Source organism: Delphinus delphis, chromosome 18, assembly GCF_949987515.2.
Source record: "Delphinus delphis chromosome 18, mDelDel1.2, whole genome shotgun sequence".
NCBI lineage: Eukaryota > Metazoa > Chordata > Mammalia > Artiodactyla > Delphinidae > Delphinus > Delphinus delphis.
The window spans coordinates 16,213,468-16,235,718 of NC_082700.1; the positions used below are offsets into that span (position 1 = coordinate 16,213,468).

The window sequence follows — 22,251 nt, forward strand, 5'->3', positions numbered from 1 at the left end:
ATTAGAGACTGGTTCTGAATTTGAATCATGGCTCTACCAGTTATTAGCCATGTATCTTTGGTTAATTATATTCTCTAAGCTCAATTTCCCATCTGTTAGAGATAGTAACTCCTATCTCATAGGATTATTTTGGGGATTAAATGAAATAATAAATGCCCCCCCTTTTCTTTTTGGATCTCAATATTGTCATCCAAAAAAACAGATGAGTTTCACAGACCCATTCAATACTCTGTATGTCAGGTACATGCTAGGCACAGGAGCAAAACAGTACTTCCCCTCTGGAACCTTACCATTCCATAGGAAGGTCAGTCATATAAACATAATAGAGTACAGTGTGCTAACTGTCATAGGGGGCAGAGCAGAGCCCAGAGGAGGTGGTGCCTAACTGCCTGGTATGTGTTTGGGGTACATGATGAGACTGTGTCAGGGAAGAAGTTTCTTAGAGGTTGGTACTTGCCTTGCCAATTCAGTCTTCAAAACTTAGTTTGTTTGCATTATGCAGGGGGGAAAATAGTAAAGCAGCTTGTGATAACATATGAAACACCGGGGCATGAAAGATAATGATCTGTTTGGGCAACTGCAAGTCGTTTTGGTATGGCTGGAGCACAGGGTGTACATGGTGTGGTGGTTAAAAGGCAGATGGGGACCTTATTGTCAAGGCTCTTTGTAAAACAATATTAAAAGAAAAGAATCTGGCCCTATTTTTAGGTGGTTGGCTGCTATTTTTACCCAATAATTTGAGTTAGGAAAATTACATGATTATATTTATCTTTCATGGCCATGGGATTGATTGGAGGGGGCTGACTAATTAGGGAGACTAATTAAAAATGAACAGTTGTACTAATCTAGTCTGAGAAATGATGAAGGCATGAATTAGAGTGGTAAGAAATAGAAGGTAAATTTTTAGAGAGATGAGAATTTAGCATTGACAGAGGGCAGTAACTAAAATAGTGACCATCTGCCATGTTTATGTGTTCTGCTAAGTGGCTTAGAATTTGTGGTATCATTTAATCTAATTCTTTGTGACAGTTAAGTATGGAGGATAAGAGGGTGATATTAAGGCTAACATCTAGGTTTTTTAGAACAGGTTTTGTGGTTTGGGGGTGAAATAATGAATAATAATGAATTTGAGGGACCTATAGAAAATTCAGGTTATGTACAGTAGGTAATTGGATACATAAGAGAAATGAGAGAAATCTGGTCCCTATACAGTAGATTTGGGAGCCACCAGTATATGTAGATAGTAACTGAGGCCAAAAGGAGTCCTTTATAGCTATGAAATTCCACATTATTTCTTCATAGCTCATATTTTCTTCACCAGTCTTCACTTGGTGAGATTTTTAGGAAGGATACTGTTAAGGGGGAAATAGAGTAACTTGCTTTTTTTTTTTTCTTTAAAGTATTGTGGTTTTTGCGGCTCTACAACAGGGCCTCCAAAGTAGGGTGCATTTAACACAGGGGTGACCAATACAGTCTGCTGGAATAGGGAAGGGAAGCATTAGAACTTCTATGTATGTTTACACTTTTCTATTTTTAATGTTATTCTGGTATGTATTTTATTATGTACCTATAAATTAATAATTTACAAGTATAAATATATATATGCCCTAATATATTGTATATTCAAAAATTTGTACTGATCAATGTGTGTCATCAATTTGGAAGCCAAGTAGTTAAATTGCTACAACTGAGGACTTAGGAAGGTTTCTATTAAATTAGTTGTTTCTTATATATAAAAATTAATGAGCACTTATTTAATTCCAAAATTTTGCATTTAATTTTTCTGATAAATTTGATTTTAAGACTTAACAAAAATTTTAATTCTGTATAGATTTTGAAGTGTCTTTTTTTCTTGTGAATATTATATAATTTAAGCATTACATTTTTAAGTATTTTCTTTCAGCTTAGTGGTGCTTTTGGTAGTAAATTAAATTCTCACTAGCAAAACTGAGAAACTGAGTAAACTTTGGTAGTGAGGGATACTAAAAAGGAGTTTGTTTCTGGTACTTTGTGAAAGAGTAATAATAAGACTTTCCCCTCTAGCCACCTCGTACATCTCATCCTGTAGTGAAGTTTTCCTGTACAGACTGTGAACCGATGGTTATTGACAAATTGCCTTTTGACAAATATGAGCTGGAACCTTCACCGCTGACTCAATTTATCCTGGAAAGAAAATCTCCTCAAACCTGTTGGCAGGTGAGCTGAACGACTATAGCAATTTAAAATTTTATTTATTTATTTAATTTTTATTGAGAGTATAATTGATTTACAATGTTGTGTTAGTTTCACGTGTACAGCAAAGTGAATCAGTTATACATATACATATATCCACTCTTTTTTTTTCTTTGTTGCTGCGCACAGGTTTTCTCTAGTTGCAGTTAGCAGGGGCTACTCTTCGTTGCTGTGCATGGGCTTCTCATTGCGGTGGCTTCTCTTGTTGTGGAGCACGGGCTCTAGGCGTGTGGGCTTCAGTAGTTGTGGCACACGGGCTCAGTAGTTGTGGCTCGCGGGCTCCAGAGCACATGCTCAGTAGCTGTGGCGCATGGGCTCAGTTGCTCCACAGCATGTGGGATCTTCCCCGACCCGTGTCCCCTGCATTGGCAGGTGGACTCCCAACCACTGCGCCACCAGGGAAGCCCTATCCACTCTTTTTTAGATTCTTTTCCCATATACGCCATTACAGAGTACTGAGTAGAGTTCCCTGTGCTATACAGCAGGTCCTTATTAGTTATCTGTTTTATATATAGCAGTGTGTATATGTCAATCCCAGTCTCCCAATTTATCCCTCCCCACTCCCCACACCATAAGTTTTATTTTTTACACCTGTAGCTCTATTTCTGTTTTGTAGATAAGTTCATTTGTAGCCTTTTTTTAGATTCTACATATAAGCAATATCATATGATATTTGTCTTTCTGTCTGACTTACTTCACTCAGTATGAGAATCTCTAAAAATTTAATTTGATGTTTCTTAAAAAGTTAAATTGAATCCGTGGTTTATATAACGTTCTGTAAAGGTTATTAAATGTGAAGTTTTAACTACTCCTTTTTAACAGGTATATGTAAGCAATAGTGCAAAATATAGCGAACTTGGCCATCCCTTTGGTTACTTGAAAGCCAGTACAGCACTGAACTGTGTCAACTTATTTGTGATGCCTTACAATTACCCAGTCCTCCTTCCCCTTTTAGGTAAGTTATTCTCATCACATTCTCTGTGGCTTAGCATACATACAAATTTTTCCTAAAAACAAACTTTGGGAACATCCCTCCCTTTCTAAGTCTTCTTGTCTTCTGGAAATTAATGAAGATTTTTTTTTTTAATACTCTAAAATACTGAAGCTGTATAAGGTTGTGTTATAGCAACCCGTGCATGTTTCTGATAAATTGAAAGTCAGTGTCAAACTACCTTTGATTCTGCAAACTATTGAAGATATTATATTTTAAGTTTCTAAATTAAGTATTCTCTAAGTTTTTTGCAATTAGATTTCTTACATAGTTAGAATTAGTAATGCAGGCTTTGTATTTGGTAAATAATTAGACATTTTGTAGAAGCATGTCATATTTAAGCATTTATCTATACTTTTAATTTTCATTTGGCAAATATTTTTAAATGATGAGTTTGTTCTAAAATAATATGATAAGCCTAAAGTTGGTTTCTGGGGACCATTTGGCTATAATTTTTTGAGGGGTACTGTTGGAGAAGACATCTTTCCCTTCATGGAACTGCATCAGATTTAAAGATTACAGACAAAATATTAGTAGGTATATTTTATAGAAAACATCATGCATACTTTGTTTCTGTCTTCAAATCTGTTTCATATCTAGATTTTCCTTGTGTATTTTCTGATTCTACCTTTATTATTACATTTAATTTTAGACCATAATTGGCACCTTTTTATTTTTAAAGTGGTATTACTACTCAAAAATGCCAGAAGCAAAAATTTTACCACCTTTAATTTTGTTAAAAATATAGGTCAGATGTTCCTCTCTCTCTTATATAAATAAGAAAGCATACTTTAAAAATGAAACTTATTTGACTTGATTTTCATGTGTGGAAACAATGAATGATGATAGTTTGTTCACATTATAAATTTATAGATGACTTGTTTAAAGTACATAAGGCAAAACCAACATTGAAATGGAGACAGTCATTTGAAAGTTATTTGAAGACAATGCCTCCCTACTATCTTGGGGTAAGAATATTATTGTTAAAAATAGAACTTGTTATAAAATTTTATATTATGCTTATAGTTTACTGTAGGTATTAAAACTTTTATTTATTGCTGTTATAGAATAAATGTCATGAAAATTGAGTGTACAAATGACCCATATAAATGTAATGGGAAAGAAATGTTTCAGTGATTTGCAGAATAATGATGATGATGATGATAATGAGAATATATATATATAATGCTTACCCAGGCCTGGTTCTGTCCTAAGCACTTTACATGTATTAACCTCATTTAATTTATATGGTAACCCTATGAGGCAGAAATCACTGTTCTTATATCACAGATGAGGAAACTGAGGCACTAAAAGATTAAATAATTCATCCAAGGCTACATAGCTAATATTTGGGGGTCAGGAATTCAATTCCAGGCAGGCTTGGCTTTAGAATTTAAGCTTTTAACCTCAATTGTTATACTACCTTTTTAAATTGCAGTTTTATAATTATTTCCCTTTAAGGGTACAAAAAAAGGTTTGTGTTGCATTATTCCCTAAATCTCCAGAAATATTGCTTAAAACCTAGTGTATCATAATAGATAGGACCAATAATGCATATATTATTAAATATATTACTTTATTTATTTTGTGAAAAGTAGCTTCTTAACAAAAAGACCTACACTAAAAGCACTTTAAAACATTACTTCTGCTTTTACTGCAGGAATGTTACAGTATTTGACTGTAACTAATCTTTCTAAATGGTCCCTAATAAAGAACACTAATTTCTTGAGCTTTGAAAATCATATGTTATAGTTGTAAGAGAAAAGTTGTGTGTGTCTAGCACATAGTGCCTGCTATGTAAGAGAGGGAAAAGGAAGAAACACTTGAATATGAACTTGCATATGTTTGACTCCTATGTTTCATAGCAACTGGGAGGATTTAGCCAAAGCCACATGAATATTAAATGTCAGATCTGGGATTTGATTCCAGTTTGACACCAGTGCTTTTATACACTTTCTAATATGTCATTGGGTGGTTATCATCCTTTTTCTGACTCTGTCCCGTTCACATGGGCTAGACAGTCCTGTCCTGCTAGTGATATTTTTCCTTGCACAAAGTGGCTCTCAGTTAGTCCTTACAATTGAAAATCACTATATCACATCCATAGTAAATATTAGATGATTTTTGCCTCCTTGTTTTTCCTTCAGAGCTTGTTTCTGTTTTTTCAGCTCAGCTAATGATAATAGTAGTAATGATTAATACCTACTGAATGCTTACTGTGTGCCAGATGTATTTACATGTATTAATTCATTTAATCCCATGACAACCCTATGAGGTAGATACTACTATTATCATTTTACAAATGAGAAACTTAAGGCACAGAGGGGTTATATTACCTGGTACAGGGTCACAAAGCTAGTAAGGGGTTGAGCCACAACCCTTCCAGTTACCCAAGGTAGAAATCTTCTATTTTCCTTGACTCCTCTTTCTACTTACCACCCAAGTTCTATCAAATCAACCTCTGCAATGTGTCTCCTGCCCTCTTCTTCCAAACCTAGTGTCTCCAATGGTGCTAAGAAGTCCAGGACTTCACCCTTTCTTGCTCTGGGTGTTGTTATTATAGCCTCTAATCCTTGTTTAGTATTTCAAACTGCCTTTCATACCACTGACAAACATTTTAATGAAGTACAAATATGATTATGTGACTCTTACTGAAGAAAAGGAGACATTTTGGGAGGTGAAATTTTCAAAATTGACAATACATATAGCTATAAGTTTTTGACAAGGTCAGGATTGAGTGGTATTTTCTTTTTCCCTATAGCCTTTGAAGAAAGCTGTTAGAATGATGGGAGCACCTAACCTAATAGCAGACAGTATGGAATATGGACTTAGTTACAGTGTCATTTCATACCTCAAAAAATTGAGTCAGCAGGTAATGTTAAGAAATAGAGCCATTAAGTATTTTGAATGGTTTTGGCTAAGGTGGTCAATAGGCCAGGTGTTAGTTCTTGAGGATTCTAATAGAATTCCATCATATTAATGTATTACATTTTAAAACCACGTATATCATATATTAACATAATTCTGTCTCAAGTAAATGGTATGCTATGTTTTGAAATGATAATTTCAAGCAATAATTCCTAGTTTGTGAAAATGGCTTTATTAATGTGGTCCTAGCCTTCCTGTATGTGAACATTCTTTGTTTTCTTTTGGGAAATTTATGTTAGAAAGTTGTTTTTCTTAGACAAAAAAGTCAGTTTCTTTTGCTTTATGTTTTAAACCTATAGCTTTTTCTTTCAAAATGGGAGTTTCTTTTGAAATATTTGTAAAAATACTGAATTTTGTCATTTTGGGCATACATCACATTAATAGATACTATAGTAGTCAAGCAGTGTACACTTTGACTGCCAAGTTATTAAAATTGTATAAAACACAATTTTTCCAGTACTCCTGCCATCTCTACTTCAAGTGCTAATTGAAATGTAGGTTGGAAAGAGTCAAAATATTGCTATTTGCTTTCCAGTGAAAAACTCCATCAGGGTTTGCCATATCTATGAACATTTAGTTATGTGCTAGTAATAATGTCTTTAAGTAAATATTGATGAGATTTTTTTTTCTAATTTTATTTCACCTCTGAATTGGAAATATATATTTTTATTTAGGGTACATTTACATTTCATGGTTTAGGTGTAGTGGGTATATTTAATAAATAAAATAAATTGAAGTTGTGTGTGTGAACCCTGCTGCAAAACGTAAGAATTGTGATGATTTAAAATCATAAGACATTATTGTTTAAACTATGTTCAGTTTACCAAGGACTTGACATAAACTTCTCTACTTAAGTAGAGTTTTAAATTTCTTATGTACTTTTTAAATATAAAATACTTAATTTATGGAAGACCAAAACGATTAGCATTTAATTTACCACTTCAGATTATGTCAAGACAACTTTTGTGTTTTTTTTTTTTGCTTTAGGCGAAAATAGAATCTGATCGAGTCATCGGTTCTGTAGGCAAAAAAGTAGTACAGGAAACTGGAATTAAAGTCCGAAGCAGATCACATGGTTTATCAATGGCTTATAGGAAAGATTTTCAACAACTGCTTCAGGGAATTTCAGAGGATGTTCCTCACAGACTGCTAGACCTTAATATGAAAGAATACACTGGGTTCCAAGTTGCTTTGCTCAATAAGGTAATGGTTATGTGAATTTAGTACTGATATAGTTATAGTCTGTTACATTGTTGAATATGGCAAATTTTCTGTTAACTGATACTCAGTTTGTCCGAACTTCTGTACCTCCGCAGAATAATGATCAATTATATTATTGAATCATTAGATTTTAGAGTTAAACACTGTACTTGGTGAGTGGATGAATGGATGGACTGCAAAGAGCAAACCATCCCGTTCATTTTATAGACGAGAAAACAGGCTTAGAGATTGCCTAAAGTTACATAGCTAATGGTAGAGTTCACTGTAGTTTGGTACTTTTATACTGCTGACCTTGGGTACACAGCATGATCCTGAAGTGCTTTGTGAATACTCATTAAAAAGATCTTCATCCCAGTAGTCTTTTTTGTAGAAACAGGCTGATTCTAAAACTTATATGGAAGTGTAAAGGTCCTAGAGTAGCTAAAACAATTTTGGAAAAGAATAAAGCTGGAAGATTTGCACTATCTAATTTTAAAAGTTACTGTAAAGCTACAGCGATCAACATGTTGTGTTGTTGGCATAAGGAAAAATATATAGATCAGTAGAACAGAAGTAGGCCCTCACACGTAGAGTCAATTAATTTTTAACAAAGGTGCCAAAATAATTCAGTGGGTTAGGAGACAGTCTTTTCAACAAATAGCGTGGGAACAATTGGCTATCCATATGCAAAATAATGAACTTGACCCTTACCTCACATTACTTGAAGTGATCATAGTCATACATGTAAGAACTGAAACTATAAACTTCTACAACAGAACAGGAAGAAATCTTTAAGATGTTGGATTATGGGTCAATGAAGATTTCTAAAATATAACACACAAAGCACACACACACACAAACTTGATAAATAGAACTTCATTAAAATTGAAATTTTTGTCTTCAGAAGAAACTTTGATGTTTCTCCCAGGCAAGCTATAGCCTGGGAGAAAAGCATGTATTGAATAAAGAACTGGTTTCAAAATATATAAAGAACTCTTAGAACTCAATAATAAAAAGACAAACATCCAATAAAAAAAATAGACTAAATATTTGAACAGACAGCTCATATACAAACTTGAACAGGCACATAAAAAGATATTCAACATTATTAGCCACTGTGGAAATGCAAATTAAAACCATAATGAGATCCCACTTTATGCCCACTAGAATGGCTAAAATTTAAGACTGAAAAATATGAAGTGTTGGTAAGGTTGTAGAACAACTGGAACTCTTATACATTATTGATGGAAAATAGTTTGCAGTTTCTTAGGAAAGGTAAATATTGCTATATACCAACAGTTCTGCTTGTAGGTATCTACCGAGATAAATGAAAATATGTGTATATAAAGGCTTTGTATGCAGATGTTCATAGCAGCATTACTAACAGCCCCAAACTGAAAATAGTCCAAGTGTTCATCAACTGGTGAATGGATAGAGATATGGTATATCCATGTAAAAAGGAAAAGACAGTAAAAAGGAATAGACACCAATACACGAACAACATGGTTGAATCTCAAAAACATGCTCAGTGAAAGAAGCCAGATAGAAAAGATTGCATATTGCAAGATTCCGTTTATAAAATGGAATGTAGAGAGAAGGAAAGTAGATTAGTGGTTGCTTGGGGATAGGAATAGAGATTGACTACAAATGGACACAAGGAACTTTCTGGGATGATGGAGATATTCTAAAACTGGATCGTAGTGGTGGTTTCACAACTATACATTTATGAACACTCATTAAACTGTTTATGTAAAATGGGTAGTTTCATGGTATGTAAATTATACGTCAAAGCTTTTATTTACTTCTCTTAGCCAGAATATGTAATAAAATCTTGAACAGATATGAGTTTGAGATTATTTGGTTGAGCCTCACTACCAAATTTTTATCTTTTGGTTATTAAAACAGTACAGTAAGATTGCATCATATCTCTTTATTTTTTTAAGCTATTTAGTTAACTTGTGTATCTTATTTTCAAAGCTATGCTGCAGGCTAGAGATTTCAGTCTCTTAATTCTATGTTTGAAAATAAATCTTGTCTTTAAATCTTTTTTAACAGGATTTGAAGCCACAGACATTTAGAAATGCGTATGACATACCAAGACGGAATCTTTTGGATCACTTAACAAGAATGAGATCTAATCTTTTGAAGAGCACCCGCAGATTTCTTAAAGGACAGGATGAAGGTTAGATCATGGTTTTAATGTTGGTATTTCTTCAGTAAACTTATTTCTTTATATTGGAAATAAATAGAGTGTTATTGTAACTTTTAAAGAATTATAACAGTAGTATTACATTCTCATTGAATGAAGTAAAAAGTGAGTCATCCCTGATTCTCTACCATCACTGTTGCCCCAAATTCTTCCTACCACTTCTTCCTACCATCACTGTTGCCCCAAATTCTATTCCCCAGAGGTAACGACCTTTGTTAGCAGCTTAGTTTCCTTTTTAGCTTTCTTCATACATTCACATATACAGGCACATGCGCAAACAAAATCATTTTCTTGTCATCTACTAGTATCTGTTAGTTTAACTAGTTTAACTTTGGATGGCCAATATATATCATATTCTGGTATTTCCTTCAACTGTACCCATGGCACCTACTACAAATCAAGTCAGATGAGAACTTAACCCTTTGCCAACTCTCACGTAAGCATTTCAACTATAGTTTTATATAAAAAGGGTCATCTATGTGATATCTCTTTTCTGTAAATTCTGCTTTAATTAAATTCTGCTTATTTGGAATAGAGTAGAAGAGACATTTCCTTTTCATAGAAAGGTTACACATATGCTTATTCTATACACTGAAATTGACTGCGATATTTTTTGCTTTGTTTAGAAGATAAAATCAAGTATTTAAAATTTTATTTTAAAAAAATCTCAAGATTTTATGTCACAATATTTATAATGGTTACAAAATAATTTAGAATATGTGTTAAGGAAAGATTGACTAGAATAAACCAGAGAGCATTCATACATAAGAAGACATTATTTGATAACTAGTTGGAAGGTAGTTTCAGTGAGGTTAACTTTTGTTTTTGCTCTGTTCTGTTTGAAAAGATCAAGTGCACAGTGTTCCTATAGCACAAATGGGGAATTACCAGGAATACCTCAAGCAAGTACCTTCTCCACTAAGAGAACTTGATCCTGATCAGCCTCGAAGGTTGCATACATTTGGCAACCCCTTTAAGCTGGATAAAAAGGTAAATTTGAAATGTTCCATTATATAATTTATTTGCGCTAGGCACTGTGGAGAGGAGCAGTTCTTAATTTAACTAAAGAAAGCTGAAGCTATTTTCTTGGTAGAATACCTAATAAATGTCAACAGTTAAAATATAGTTACTTTACTGGGTATTGGAGTTAGTTGTGCGATTAAAAACTGTATGTAAAGCTAGGGAAATTATATTCTTTTTTGTTATAGGGTATGATGATAGATGAGGCAGATGAATTTGTGGCTGGACCTCAAAATAAACATAAACGACCTGGAGAACCAAATATGCAAGGCATCCCTAAGAGACGTCGCTGTATGTCTCCACTACTAAGAGGCAGACAACAGAATCCAGTTGTGAACAATCATATTGGAGGAAAAGGACCACCTGTACCTATGACTCAAGCACAGCCAGATCTTCTTAAACCCCTTCCTCTTCATAAAAGTAAGAGTTTTTCTTTAAATGTTATTTGCTGCTCTTTGGTGGTTCTTCATGGGAAAGATTTTTGTAATACAGAAAAAATTGATAAGGTCCAAGAGTGTCTAGAGAAGATATTTGTTTACTCTAAATTAGCATGTAATCATTTTTATGTCTTTTTAATGAACATTTATTGAACATTTCATATATTCATTATGCTTAATAGCTATCATGATTTGAAATATCATTTGCAAATCTTAAGTATTTAAAAATAACAGTTTTTAAAGGGGCATTATCAATACCCACAGAACGATGGTTTTCAATTTCAGTTTAATTCAACAACTAATTCTTAAATGATATGCTAATTTAGACAGTGCTAGGCATTGAGGTATAGCAGTGAACAAGACAATAGTGATCTTTGCCTTTATTTATAATGAGTGAGGAAAGAAAGTCATTGAACATTTCATTAGAAGTGTGATGAATATTACAAAAGGGAAGTCAAGTGTGTTGTGGAAGTATTTGGCAAGAGGATATAACTTAGTCCGTGGGGTCAAGGCACTTTACTGAGGAAGTTCTGTTTATGCCAGTACTTGAAGGATGAATGGGAATTAGTAAACTAAAGCTATGCATTTGCCTATGCCTCAGTAGTAGTCTAAGAAGAGTATGTGCAGAGGCATACAGTAAAGAGCAGGGCATTAAGGGAACTGAAAGAAGGCTGGTTATAGCAAGGGTTGTTGGGAATGAGGCAAAGTGAGAACTGAAAGATATACATGCAGAGTCTAGATCATAGAGGGTCTTGGAAGCCATTATAAAGATTTTAGACTTTATTCGTAGGACAATGAGAATCCATTGAAAGGTTTTAAAGAGGTAGTGATCTGATCTGATTAGCATTTTATGAAGACCAGGCTGACTTTACTGTGTGGAATATTATTAGGGAAGAATGAGAATTGTAGGGAACCCTTAATTAATGGATTCATTAATTATAGGTAGTGATCATTCATGGCTAATGACATCTTAACTGGAGAGAAACCAAGTATGATACCTCCTGATGGAATTACACAGTACTACTTTTGAGGTAGTCCTGCCCTCCCCCCCCCCAAAAAAAATACTGAACATCAATCTGACCAAGCCTCTCTGTCTAACTACCAATTTTTAGGAAATATAAGGGACAGAGAAACATGTTAAATAACAAAACAGGGATAAAATTAGAAAAATCCAGATTGTGGGAAACTCTATAGGACAAAGAATCTGGTGTGTGTGTGTATTTTTCCAGAAAAAAAAAATGCATAGAAAAAAAGAGGTACAGAAAGATTTTTATAGATTAAAAGATAGTTAAAAGACATGTAAATTAATTGCAATGTCCAGGTCTGATTTGGACTCTGAATCAAAGAAAATCAAACTTCCCACAAACAGAAACTATGTAAGGTAATTGGAGATTGTGCACAGTGACTGGGTATTTGATGTTGTTAAATAATTGTTACAGTTGCACAGAAACCAGTTAGGAAACACAGGGAAGAGCTAATGGTTACCTGGGAGTGTGTTTGTGAGAAGAACCTGTATTGGAGAAATACTTGGATATATCAGCAAAGGACTTGGTGATGACTGGCTGGATGATGGAGACAGGGCAAGGGAGGAGTTGAGAGACCCTGGATATTTCAGTGTGTCAGGGGTGGAGTGGAAGAAGAGAGGTTGAATGAGTTTAGTTTAGAAGTGTCTGTTAGATAGCCAAGTGGATTTCCTAAGTTAGAAGATGGGTCATTGAGTTTGGAACTTAAGAGAAGAGGACTGGGCTAGAGAGATAGGTATGGGAGGCAGCCTTAAGCCCCATTGGAGTAACCAAGGGAAACAGAAGAAAAAGCCTAGAGCAGAACTTTGAAAGTACCAAAGTTAAGAGGAGAAATAAGGTTCAGAAAAGGAGAGTGAGAAGAAAGGAAGAATCCAAGAAAGAGGAGAAAATAGGGAATAATTTAGTGTTATGGAAGCTAAATGGAAGGAGAATTGAGTGGTTGGTGGTCTCAAATACTTCTTAAACAAATCATTTGAGAGGATTGGAATAGTTCTGTAGGTCTTTAAGATGACAGAGTTGAATATATTTAAATGCTGGTGTGATGGAGCCAATAGAGAGGGAACAGCTGAAAATGAAGATGAGACAGAGTATAATCACAAAATCACTGAGAAGGCAAAAGGGAATGAATGGTCCAGAGCCCACATGAAGAATGCTTCTTCCATTAAAGCCGAATGGGTGTGGTGGGCACAAGTTTAATGGTGGGAAGTTGAGGAAGTTCACCTTCTTTCTGCTTTTGCTTTTCTCTGTGAAGTTGGAGGTGATGTGTACTGCTGAGAGGAAAGAGACACTGGGAAAGTCAGAGATGTTAAGACAGTGGAGAAGGTTTGAATGATTTTTTTGTGTGGTAGAGGGAGAAAAGGTTGTAATAAGACTGCTAGGCAGTGCTAAGATCCAGGTACAGGTGGTGACTGTGACCACTCTGTAGAGCTGTGTCATATTTCTCCAGTAGTGCCTGCTCATCATTCCACATGTGAGTCTGCAGCAAGAAGATAGACTGCATCATCAAATTTGGGATTTTTGCTTGGCAGGGGTCATGGGAGGACAATAGAATGAGAGAATTTAGGACACTGTTAAAAAGTGATACATTTTGGGATATAAGTTAGATAAGAAAGTGGATATCTAGAAGGAATCTGATTAATATGAGGGAGAACGTAGAGGAATTGCTGGAGTGAAAAGTCTGGCAGAGTTCAAGAGCAATAGTAGGAATACTGCAAAGATGAGGGTTACACATGCCTCCATCCCTGAATTTGTGTTTCACTCGAGAAGCAAATGGGTGGGTGGAAAAGTTCCTTGGAGGTGAGAAATTGAGGAATTGGGAGGCCAGGTTCTTAGCAGGTGATGTCCTTAGACATGGATGTCACATACTACAGCATTTCTCAAACCTTAACGTGTATGTGAAGCCAGGCGGGGGTCGGGGGAGTGGTTAGTTAAACAGATTCTAATACATTGTTTGGGATAGGGCTCAAGATGAGCATTTCTAGCAAGCTCTCTGATGGTACTAATGCTGCTTGTCCACAAACCACACTTTGAGTAGTAAGGACCTAGAATGATGTCCCAAGGGACATGGGGTGGAAGGAAGTCTGTGAACCAGGTGCCAGAGACATCCGTGACCACGGGTGTGCTCTGGAGGTCAGTAAAGATAGTGATGAGGAGAGAGAGGATGAGTTGAGTGGGATAATTAAATCTCAGAAGAGCAAGAATTTTTCAAGAGTGCATGGAGAAATGTTCTTGAAGTGGCATTGGAAGGTGAAGGGATTAGTGACTCCACATCCTTATTTATTTATTTATTTGTATACATTTATTTATTTTATTTTATTTTTGGCTGCGTTGGGTCTTTGTTGCTGTGCACAGGCTTTCTCTACTTGCGGCGAGTGGGGGCTACTCTTCGTTGCGGTGCGTGGGCTTCTCATTGCGGTGGCTTCTCTTTGTTTCGGAACACGGGCTCTAGGCACGTGGGCTTCAGTAGTTGTGGCACAGGGGCTCAGTAGTTGTGGCTCGTCGGCTCTAGAGCACAGGCTCAGTAGTTGTGGTGCACAAGCTTAGTTGCTGTGTGGCATGTGGGATCTTCCCGGACCAGGCCTCGAACCCGTGTCCCCTGCATTGGCAGGCGGATTCTTAACCACTGCGCCAGCAGGGAAGCCCCACATCCTTATTTTAAGTCCACGGAGAGTGTCTGACAGACAGCAGTTTCTTTGCAGGAGAGTTGGGTTTCGATTAAAGCAGGAGTTACTCTAGAGAATATTCAGTAAAGTTTGCACATCATGGAATAGAATTTAGGAGGGAGGGAGTCAGAAGTTCAGGGAATTTTTGTGGGGATGAGTTTACATTTTGAACAGTAAAGAGATGAATTCAGCTGGTGTCCTGGTGGTTTGGTGAGCAATCAGAGAACTTAGAATTTAGCTGCTTTCTGTGAGGAGCAAGTACAGTAATCTAATATTAAGTAGTAAGCTTGCAAGCTTTTAAGTCCAAGTAGTCTAGAGAACTAAAGTGGGCACCAGCTATTCTTCACTGCTCAAGTAATGAAGACTATATGGATGGTTATAAGAAAAGGGGGCGCTGTGGAGGTTTGGTGGTGTGTTGCTGCAGAATATTGATCAGCTTAAACTCCCTGTGTTCACTTTTGCCTCTGAACGGTAATAACTTACAAGGTAGAGGTAAGTTGGAGTGAACTAGTACTCTCTAATAAAAGGATAACCATGATAATCTTGATCACATATATTTCCCTAAAGCATTAAAAACCTACTTATTCAATAAAATTGCCATAGAATAAAGCAGAGAACTAAAAGTTGTTTGAAACTGGCTTTTATTTTTATTCCTAAGGGCAAAAATTGTACAGGTTTTTAAAATATTGTGAATGTTTCACATTGAAATATACCATATATTTGGCAAAGCTTAAAAACCATATCCAATTGTTAATTTGCAGCAGTCAGGGAGATCAGTTGTGATTTGCTGTAATGTTGTTTCTTTGAGGTTTTCTTTACTGTGTGCTTTGAAATTGGCTCTCATCATCTTTTTTTTCTTATTTTTAGTTTCAGAAGCCACTAATGATTCGACAATAGATGATGTGGTTGAAAATCATGTTGCAGACCAACTTTCATCAGATATTACACCAAATGCTATGGAAAGTGAATTTTCAGCATCTTCTTCTCCAGCCAGTTTACTGGAACGACCAACCAATCATACAGAGGCTCTCGGCCATGACCACTTAGGAACTAATGACCTCACTGTTGGTGGATTTTTAGAAAATCACGAGGAGCCAAGAGATAAAGAACAATGTCCTGAAGAGAATCTACCAGCGTCTTCACTCAACAAAGGGAAGAAATTGATGCATTGCAGAAGCCATGAAGAGGTCAACACTGAACTAAAAGCACAAATAATGAAAGAGATCCGAAAGCCAGGAAGAAGTATGTATAATTAGACACAAACATCAGATTTGATTTCTGTTTGTGCTCAAAAAAAAAAAAAGTCAAATAAACTAAAGCCTAGATCTGATTTTAGATCACTCTTAAACAACATATGAGCTATATAAGATTTGGTTCTTTACTCAGCCAACAAACACTTACTGAATAGCTGCTATGTCCAAAGTACTGTGTTAGGTGTGGTAAGTAGGAGGGACTGAGAGCAGAGCAGGAACTCACAGACACACATGGTTCCTACCATGACAGGAACCCATAGTCTTGAGCATTCTGTCAACCAGCAACTGGAATTTTAAGGTAACAGCAAACCCAGACAGATGTAGTGACTATTAAATGACTTCGTATCTGTAAGGTTCTAGGCATAGTACCTACCTACCATCTTAACTTTTAAGATTTAAACTATGATAGTGATCAGGGATGTGTTTAGGCCAAAAAACTAAAATTATGAAAGCTATCTATTATATGAGTACAGAAGAACTTTGTGAGTTAAAGTTTCAATATTATTGACATTCATTCCAAAGATGTTGGCAGATCACCTGCTATGATGGTGCGGTGGCCCATGGGTGGTCCAGAAGTGGGTAAGACTCAGTACTGGCCATTTAGGAGCTTATAGTCCTTGGCAAAGTTTTATGTGAAAACTTGAAACTGAGGCAGCATCCTTTTTTTTCCCACCAATTACGACGTGTATATTCTTTTTTTTTTTTAAAACATCTTTATTGGAGAATAATTGCTTTACAATGGTATGTTAGTTTCTGCTTTATAACAAAGTGAATCAGCTGTACGTATACATATATCCCCATATCCCCTTCCTCTTGTGTCTCCTTCCCACCCTCCCTGTTGCACCCCTCTAGGTAGTCACAAAGCACCGAGCTGATCTCCCTGTGCTATGCAGCTGCTTCCCACTAGCTATCTATTTTACATTTGGTAGTGTATATATGTCAATGCTACTCTCTCACTTCGTCCCAGCTTACCCTTCCCACTCCTAGTGTCCTCAAGTCCATTCTCTACATCTGCGTCTTTATTCCTGTGAGACAGCACTCTTAACTTTTTTTTTCTCCCCCGCTCTATTTTATCCACTCCCAAGGTTAGCTGTAATTTAGAATTTGTCATAAGGATGGATTTTTGTAAAGGCCACTTCTTATTTTTCTGTGGCACTACCAAAAAGCTGTTTACTCATCCTTCTAAGCTTTATATTTGATACCCTATTGAGAACTTTTACCAAAAAAAAAGCAGTGTTTGAAAAGCTATTTTATCTTTTTTGATGTATGATGAAATATGTGTATTATAAAATCTCTAATGAGCAGTGAAAATTTTATGTAGACTAGTTTTGGTTTTGTCTTAGTATATCTTGATATAGTAAGCTGTAATAGAAAAATATTGAATAAGAATGCAAATTAAAGCCACTTAATTTTTCTTTTTGCTTCTCATTTTAAGAATATGAAAGGATCTTCACTTTACTGAAGCATGTGCAAGGCAGTTTACAAACAAGACTAATATTTTTACAAAATGTCATTAAAGAAGCATCAAGGTAAATAATCTGTTGTACATTATGATATGAGGCAGTGAGTCCCCAGTTTTCTGTAGTTGGTATTTTAACAGTATCTGTTTTATACTTGTGTTGTTATGCATGTATATGACACACCCCTTTGTATATAAGTACTTCTCTCTTTTTTTTCAGTTTATTGAAGGAAATTCACTTAAAAAAAAAGCTACACAGAAATTCTTCAGAAATCATGGACCCTTTCTCTCTACACATTACAGATTCTTGCATAATTCTCATTTATCCTACCCTGTGGCTTTTTGGTGTCTTTATATGTTATAGTCTTTAATTTTTCTCCTTTGTATATTTGAGCTACAGTTAATATTAGTGATAAAACGTAATCTTGAAAGGCAATATTTGAATGCAGTTCACTTGTATGTGGGAAAACATGTAATTAAGGGGACCAGAGCTGGACAAATGGGCCTTATTCTGATTGCCTCAGTAGCCCAGGATTATGTACTTTAGTACAAGGAATGTGGATCAAGATTATAAATGGTAACTATGAAGTGCAATTAACTGGAAAGCATAGTTGTATGAGTTCAGTGAGTAAAAAAGCATTTTTTTTATTTCTTCTTCAAGACTTTTAGAATTTTAGTAATGTAAGAAAACTTAGCGTTTGTCTCATCTGACCTTCCAAGATAACCACCCTTTAATTAGTTCCCCAGTTTCTTCCATCCTACATGTAAAGGTTTTTTTAGATAAAGCTGTTAATTCTATTTTTTTTTTTTCTATGAGTGGCTAGAGCATAGGTTACTTTGAAGTTTCAAGATAAGGCCATAACTTTTCATATTATTGATATTGAGTATTTAACTAATTCTGCTCTTTTATGTAACATTCTGCCAACTCAAACTTCATCATCGATTTAGCTATATTCCAGGTGCCTGGATTCTACTTCTGCCACCTTTTTTTTTTTTTTTTGCATTATGCGGGCCTCTCACTGCTGTGGCCTCTCCCGTTGCGGAGCACAGGCTCCGGACGTGCAGGTCCAGCGGCCATGGCTCACGGGCCTAGCCGCTCCGCGGTATGTGGGATCCTCCCGGACCGGGGCCCAAACCCACGTCCCCTGCGTCGGCAGGCAGACTCTCAACTACTGCGCCACCAGGGAAGCCCTACTTCTGCCACCTTTTAGAGAGTTGTGTAATATTATGGTCGGTAGTCATATTAGTGTACAAGTAGAGAGGAAGTAGGTATAGATTGGGCAGTGTTTTGGGATATTCTGAAAAGCATCAGCAGTATTAATACTTAGGCAGACAAAAGCAATTTTAGTCTACTATATTTATTACCGCAAAAATTTAAAACTTGCGACTTGAACTTTGCTGTATCCTATACTACAGATGTCTAATTGTCCTTGATTTGCTAGTTTTCAAATTGTAATAGTAGAACACCACAGTTTAAATGCAATTGCCCAAATTTCATTTCTTCTTCCATTTTGTGGGGAATTATATTCATATTTTATTCACATTCCATTCAACATTCAGTGTTCAAAGAGCATAAGAAGCTATTGGAGTCATTGCTTGGGGAGCCCATATTGCTGGAATATTTATAACCCTTGTATTTATTAGGGTTTTTTCTCCCCCCTTTTTCTTTTTGATTGTGGAAGAAATAACCTCTTTCCCATTGTACTTAGGCCTGGATTATTTGTTTTAGGAACAAACTATAATACTCTACTGATAAAATAATTTTCTAATCTTCCAAGAGATTTTATATATCACAAAGTTGTTGAATTTTCATTTTCATCTCACTTTGAAAAATCTTTCCAAGGCAGTTTCTCTCTTTTAAAAAAAATTATACTGATATATAACTATTTGTTAAAAAGAAATTGAGAGTGCTATTACTTATTTTTTTATACAGGTTTAAAAAAAGAATGCTAATAGAACAACTGGAGAACTTCTTGGATGAAATTCATCGAAGAGCCAATCAGATCAACCATATTAATAGCAATTAAAAGAAAACAGAATGTGGCCACTTATTTCACTACCTTCTCCAAATACAAAGTAAATACAAGACTGTTGTGATCTTGCATTCATTTTTTGACATGCATTGTTGGCTTTTTGAAATACTAAGAGCAAGTCTACAGATCCTTTTTCCATCATTTTACAGTGACCTTTTCTTCATTTTGGTTTATTTTTGTAATGTGAAAAGTATCACTCTAAAAAACATTTTTATTTAACAAACTAAAAATATTCCTCCAAATCTCTTGCTTGTCATTGACTCTTGCGTGTCAATTTCCCTCAGGTTCTATTTTCTTAAACCAACCTTTAAAATTGTCACCTCTGTTAAGGTTGAACTTTGCCAAAAAAATAAAAAAGAAGTTACTTTGTAATTTTTGGGGAAAAAAGCACATACATTAAAACTAGGCAATGTTTTGTATATACAGTTATTTTGGATATATTATTGTAAGTTGTACAAATGTATTTTGAAGAATATTTAAGAAAAGCACTTTTGTTATTCCATCAATAAATGCTCTATTTTACTCTTGTGTGGTTTAGGAAATAATCACATTTAAAGTAATCATTTAAAACCATCTTAAGATAATGGAATTTTAAAGGCCTTGCTTTTTAGCATTGGAAAAATACACCACTTGAAGTTCACATTTGTTAAACCTAACTGTAATTACGTGTTACATAATCTGCATTGTCTTTTTACTCTATGTTCTTAGATTTTGTTGGCCACTCCAACATGCTCCGTTTCTGCCTAGATAATGGAAATGATGGTATCTGTGGCGGATAGGCAGACTCTTTAAAGCTGTTTAAAAAGCAGACGCCTTTGGACTTTATTGGTTTCCTTACTTACTTTCCTTCAACCCCTTTTCCTTTCTCACTAGGATTGTGGATGGCACTAAGGTGAAGCCATCGGTCAGGGAGTTGTAAGTTTGGGGTATACCACATACTCTGAAACGTCTAGCATTTAGCAGCTTGATGCCGTACTTACAGAAGTCTCACAACAGACTGGGGTTTCAACAGGGATCTCTTTGTTCTGCTCTGCTATTACACTTCAACTCTCCATTTTATTTAGAAGCTAAATGGAAAGGAAACATGTTTCAAATGACTTTGCTCATTTTGCATTCTCCCTAAGTTATCCAGGATAAGGAAAACTGAACACTATTCACTGTCCGCCCTCAGTCCAACATGGCCTCACGTGTCCTTACTGAGGACGTGACCCTGTGACCTGACTCACCATTCATAGATCACTGCTGTGCCTTGTAGTGCTTTTGGGATAACCAGTAGAAAGGAAGGCTAAAATACATTTAGATTAAGAGAGGGTGAAATAAATTTATAAAATTATGGTAAAATTGAAGTATTTTTAGGTTCATAATATTTGAAAATCACATACCCTTGTCTTTTTATACTTTAGCAGAACATTTTTAAAATCAAGGGTATAGCAAAATGAAATTGTAACTTTTTATGAAGAAAAGCATCGATGAAAGTGGAGAACATGCTTGAGATCTGTTAATTCAGTTTAGGGGATTTGAAACTCTCCCAATACTGAAGACATGCTGTCAAGAAAAAAAAGCATTTAATGTAGTGTTAAATAGTATTTTCATATGCAATTCTTTAAACATTTTTTCACCTCTACAAAATACCTTTAAGCAGGATATCATTTAGTAAATGGAATTGTTAAGGTAATTAGCTGCAGTCACATTGCTAAATTCAACAAGAGATACACAAAATCCAGAATATACTGTCTGGTTTTAAATTATATATGTTTAGATTCTGAGATTAACAGGAGGGGGACTACAAGTCATTCAGATAAAAGTTAATACTTAACAAGAATATTTAGGAAAGGGACTCAATCTAGTCCAATATTTGGCCACTTTCCTTATCAGAAAGTTCTTAGTTGCATTTCACAGGTTGCTCATGAGGTAATAATCCTTTAGACTCTTGCTTGACCTTTAATACATGTTGGGGTATGAACCCTAGAGGGAGTTGGAAAGAAGCAGTTTGTTCTGTCTCCTCTTTTTGTCCTTAATCTCTCTGCCTCCATACTCTATGCCCTCATCCCAAAACCTAGTCACAAGCTTTGAAACCCATCAAAATTCAAGCTTAATATCTCATCTCTTGCAGGTTTTTTTTTTAACATTTTAAGAAACTGGACATATTAGTTGAATTAGTGAAATACTGCAGAATTTTTGTAAGCAAAGGGGAGGGGGAGTACATTTGAGGGGAATATCATGTCTTTTAGGCCCTTTAGATCAATGGATGGATGGCTGTAGGCTGGACAAATGATGTTCTCCAACAGTTTAATTTTCAGGTTAAGATCATTTTTTGTAATGTTCTTGTATGTGTGCCATTTGTCAACTGATTGAGTCATTATTTACCCTTATCAGTAAGCTTTGTCAATTTGGTGTACTGAAGGCTGAGACTCATTTGTCCTTTCAATACCCCGTCACCAGAAGAATAGCCACTTTGCCTTGTGTGTTATGGGCAAGTACCTCCCAGAAAGAGAGGTAAATAAATTCACAAGGACTATATTTAGACGTGCGGCGGATTATGGAACTGGTGTTGGATTGTATTTTCATTCTGTTTACTATGGCCGTTCTGGAAACTCTTAGCACGGAAACAGTGGTGTGTCCTTTACTAGGTAGTTCAAAGATTTTACATCGTTTTATGCAGTTGAATTCCAAAAGAGAAACTGTTCTCTCTTAACTGTCATCAACCTTTATTGGCTATGAGCTTTTGACAGTGACCTTTCTGTTCAAGTTTAGTCCTGTTTCTTTGTTTCTTGAGGGAGTAGAACCTGTCTTTTTTTTTTCAT

General features: G+C 35.5%; 2 protein-coding genes across 4 annotated transcripts in view; one reads left to right on the forward strand and one right to left on the reverse strand.

Moving 5' to 3' along the window:
* INTS6 (integrator complex subunit 6) overlaps nucleotides 1–22,251 on the forward strand; it is a 109,478-nt gene that overhangs the window by 68,157 nt on the left and 19,070 nt on the right. For 2 of the 3 annotated variants that reach the window (XR_009516838.1, XM_059996126.1), the window contains exons 8-18: nucleotides 2,044–2,196; nucleotides 3,055–3,187; nucleotides 4,097–4,191; nucleotides 5,985–6,095; nucleotides 7,139–7,354; nucleotides 9,407–9,533; nucleotides 10,408–10,550; nucleotides 10,769–11,000; nucleotides 15,570–15,944; nucleotides 17,391–17,484; nucleotides 19,348–19,490. Coding sequence is in view for 2 of the 3 variants with exons in the window: in XM_059996126.1 (XP_059852109.1) it covers nucleotides 2,044–2,196; nucleotides 3,055–3,187; nucleotides 4,097–4,191; nucleotides 5,985–6,095; nucleotides 7,139–7,354; nucleotides 9,407–9,533; nucleotides 10,408–10,550; nucleotides 10,769–11,000; nucleotides 15,570–15,944; nucleotides 17,391–17,484; nucleotides 19,348–19,441 (1,773 nt within the window). In the remaining variant the exon portion in view is untranslated. Of the gene's footprint in view, nucleotides 1–2,043; nucleotides 2,197–3,054; nucleotides 3,188–4,096; nucleotides 4,192–5,984; nucleotides 6,096–7,138; nucleotides 7,355–9,406; nucleotides 9,534–10,407; nucleotides 10,551–10,768; nucleotides 11,001–15,569; nucleotides 15,945–17,390; nucleotides 17,485–19,347; nucleotides 20,953–22,251 lie in introns of those variants that run through there. The other variant, XM_059996125.1, reaches the window with a different exon arrangement.
* Nucleotides 20,951–22,251, reverse strand: part of SERPINE3 (serpin family E member 3) — a 30,218-nt gene continuing 28,917 nt past the window's right edge. The window contains exon 8 of the mRNA XM_059996127.1: nucleotides 20,951–20,992. Within this exon, the coding sequence (XP_059852110.1) occupies nucleotides 20,951–20,992 (42 nt within the window). The remainder of the gene's footprint in view (nucleotides 20,993–22,251) is intronic.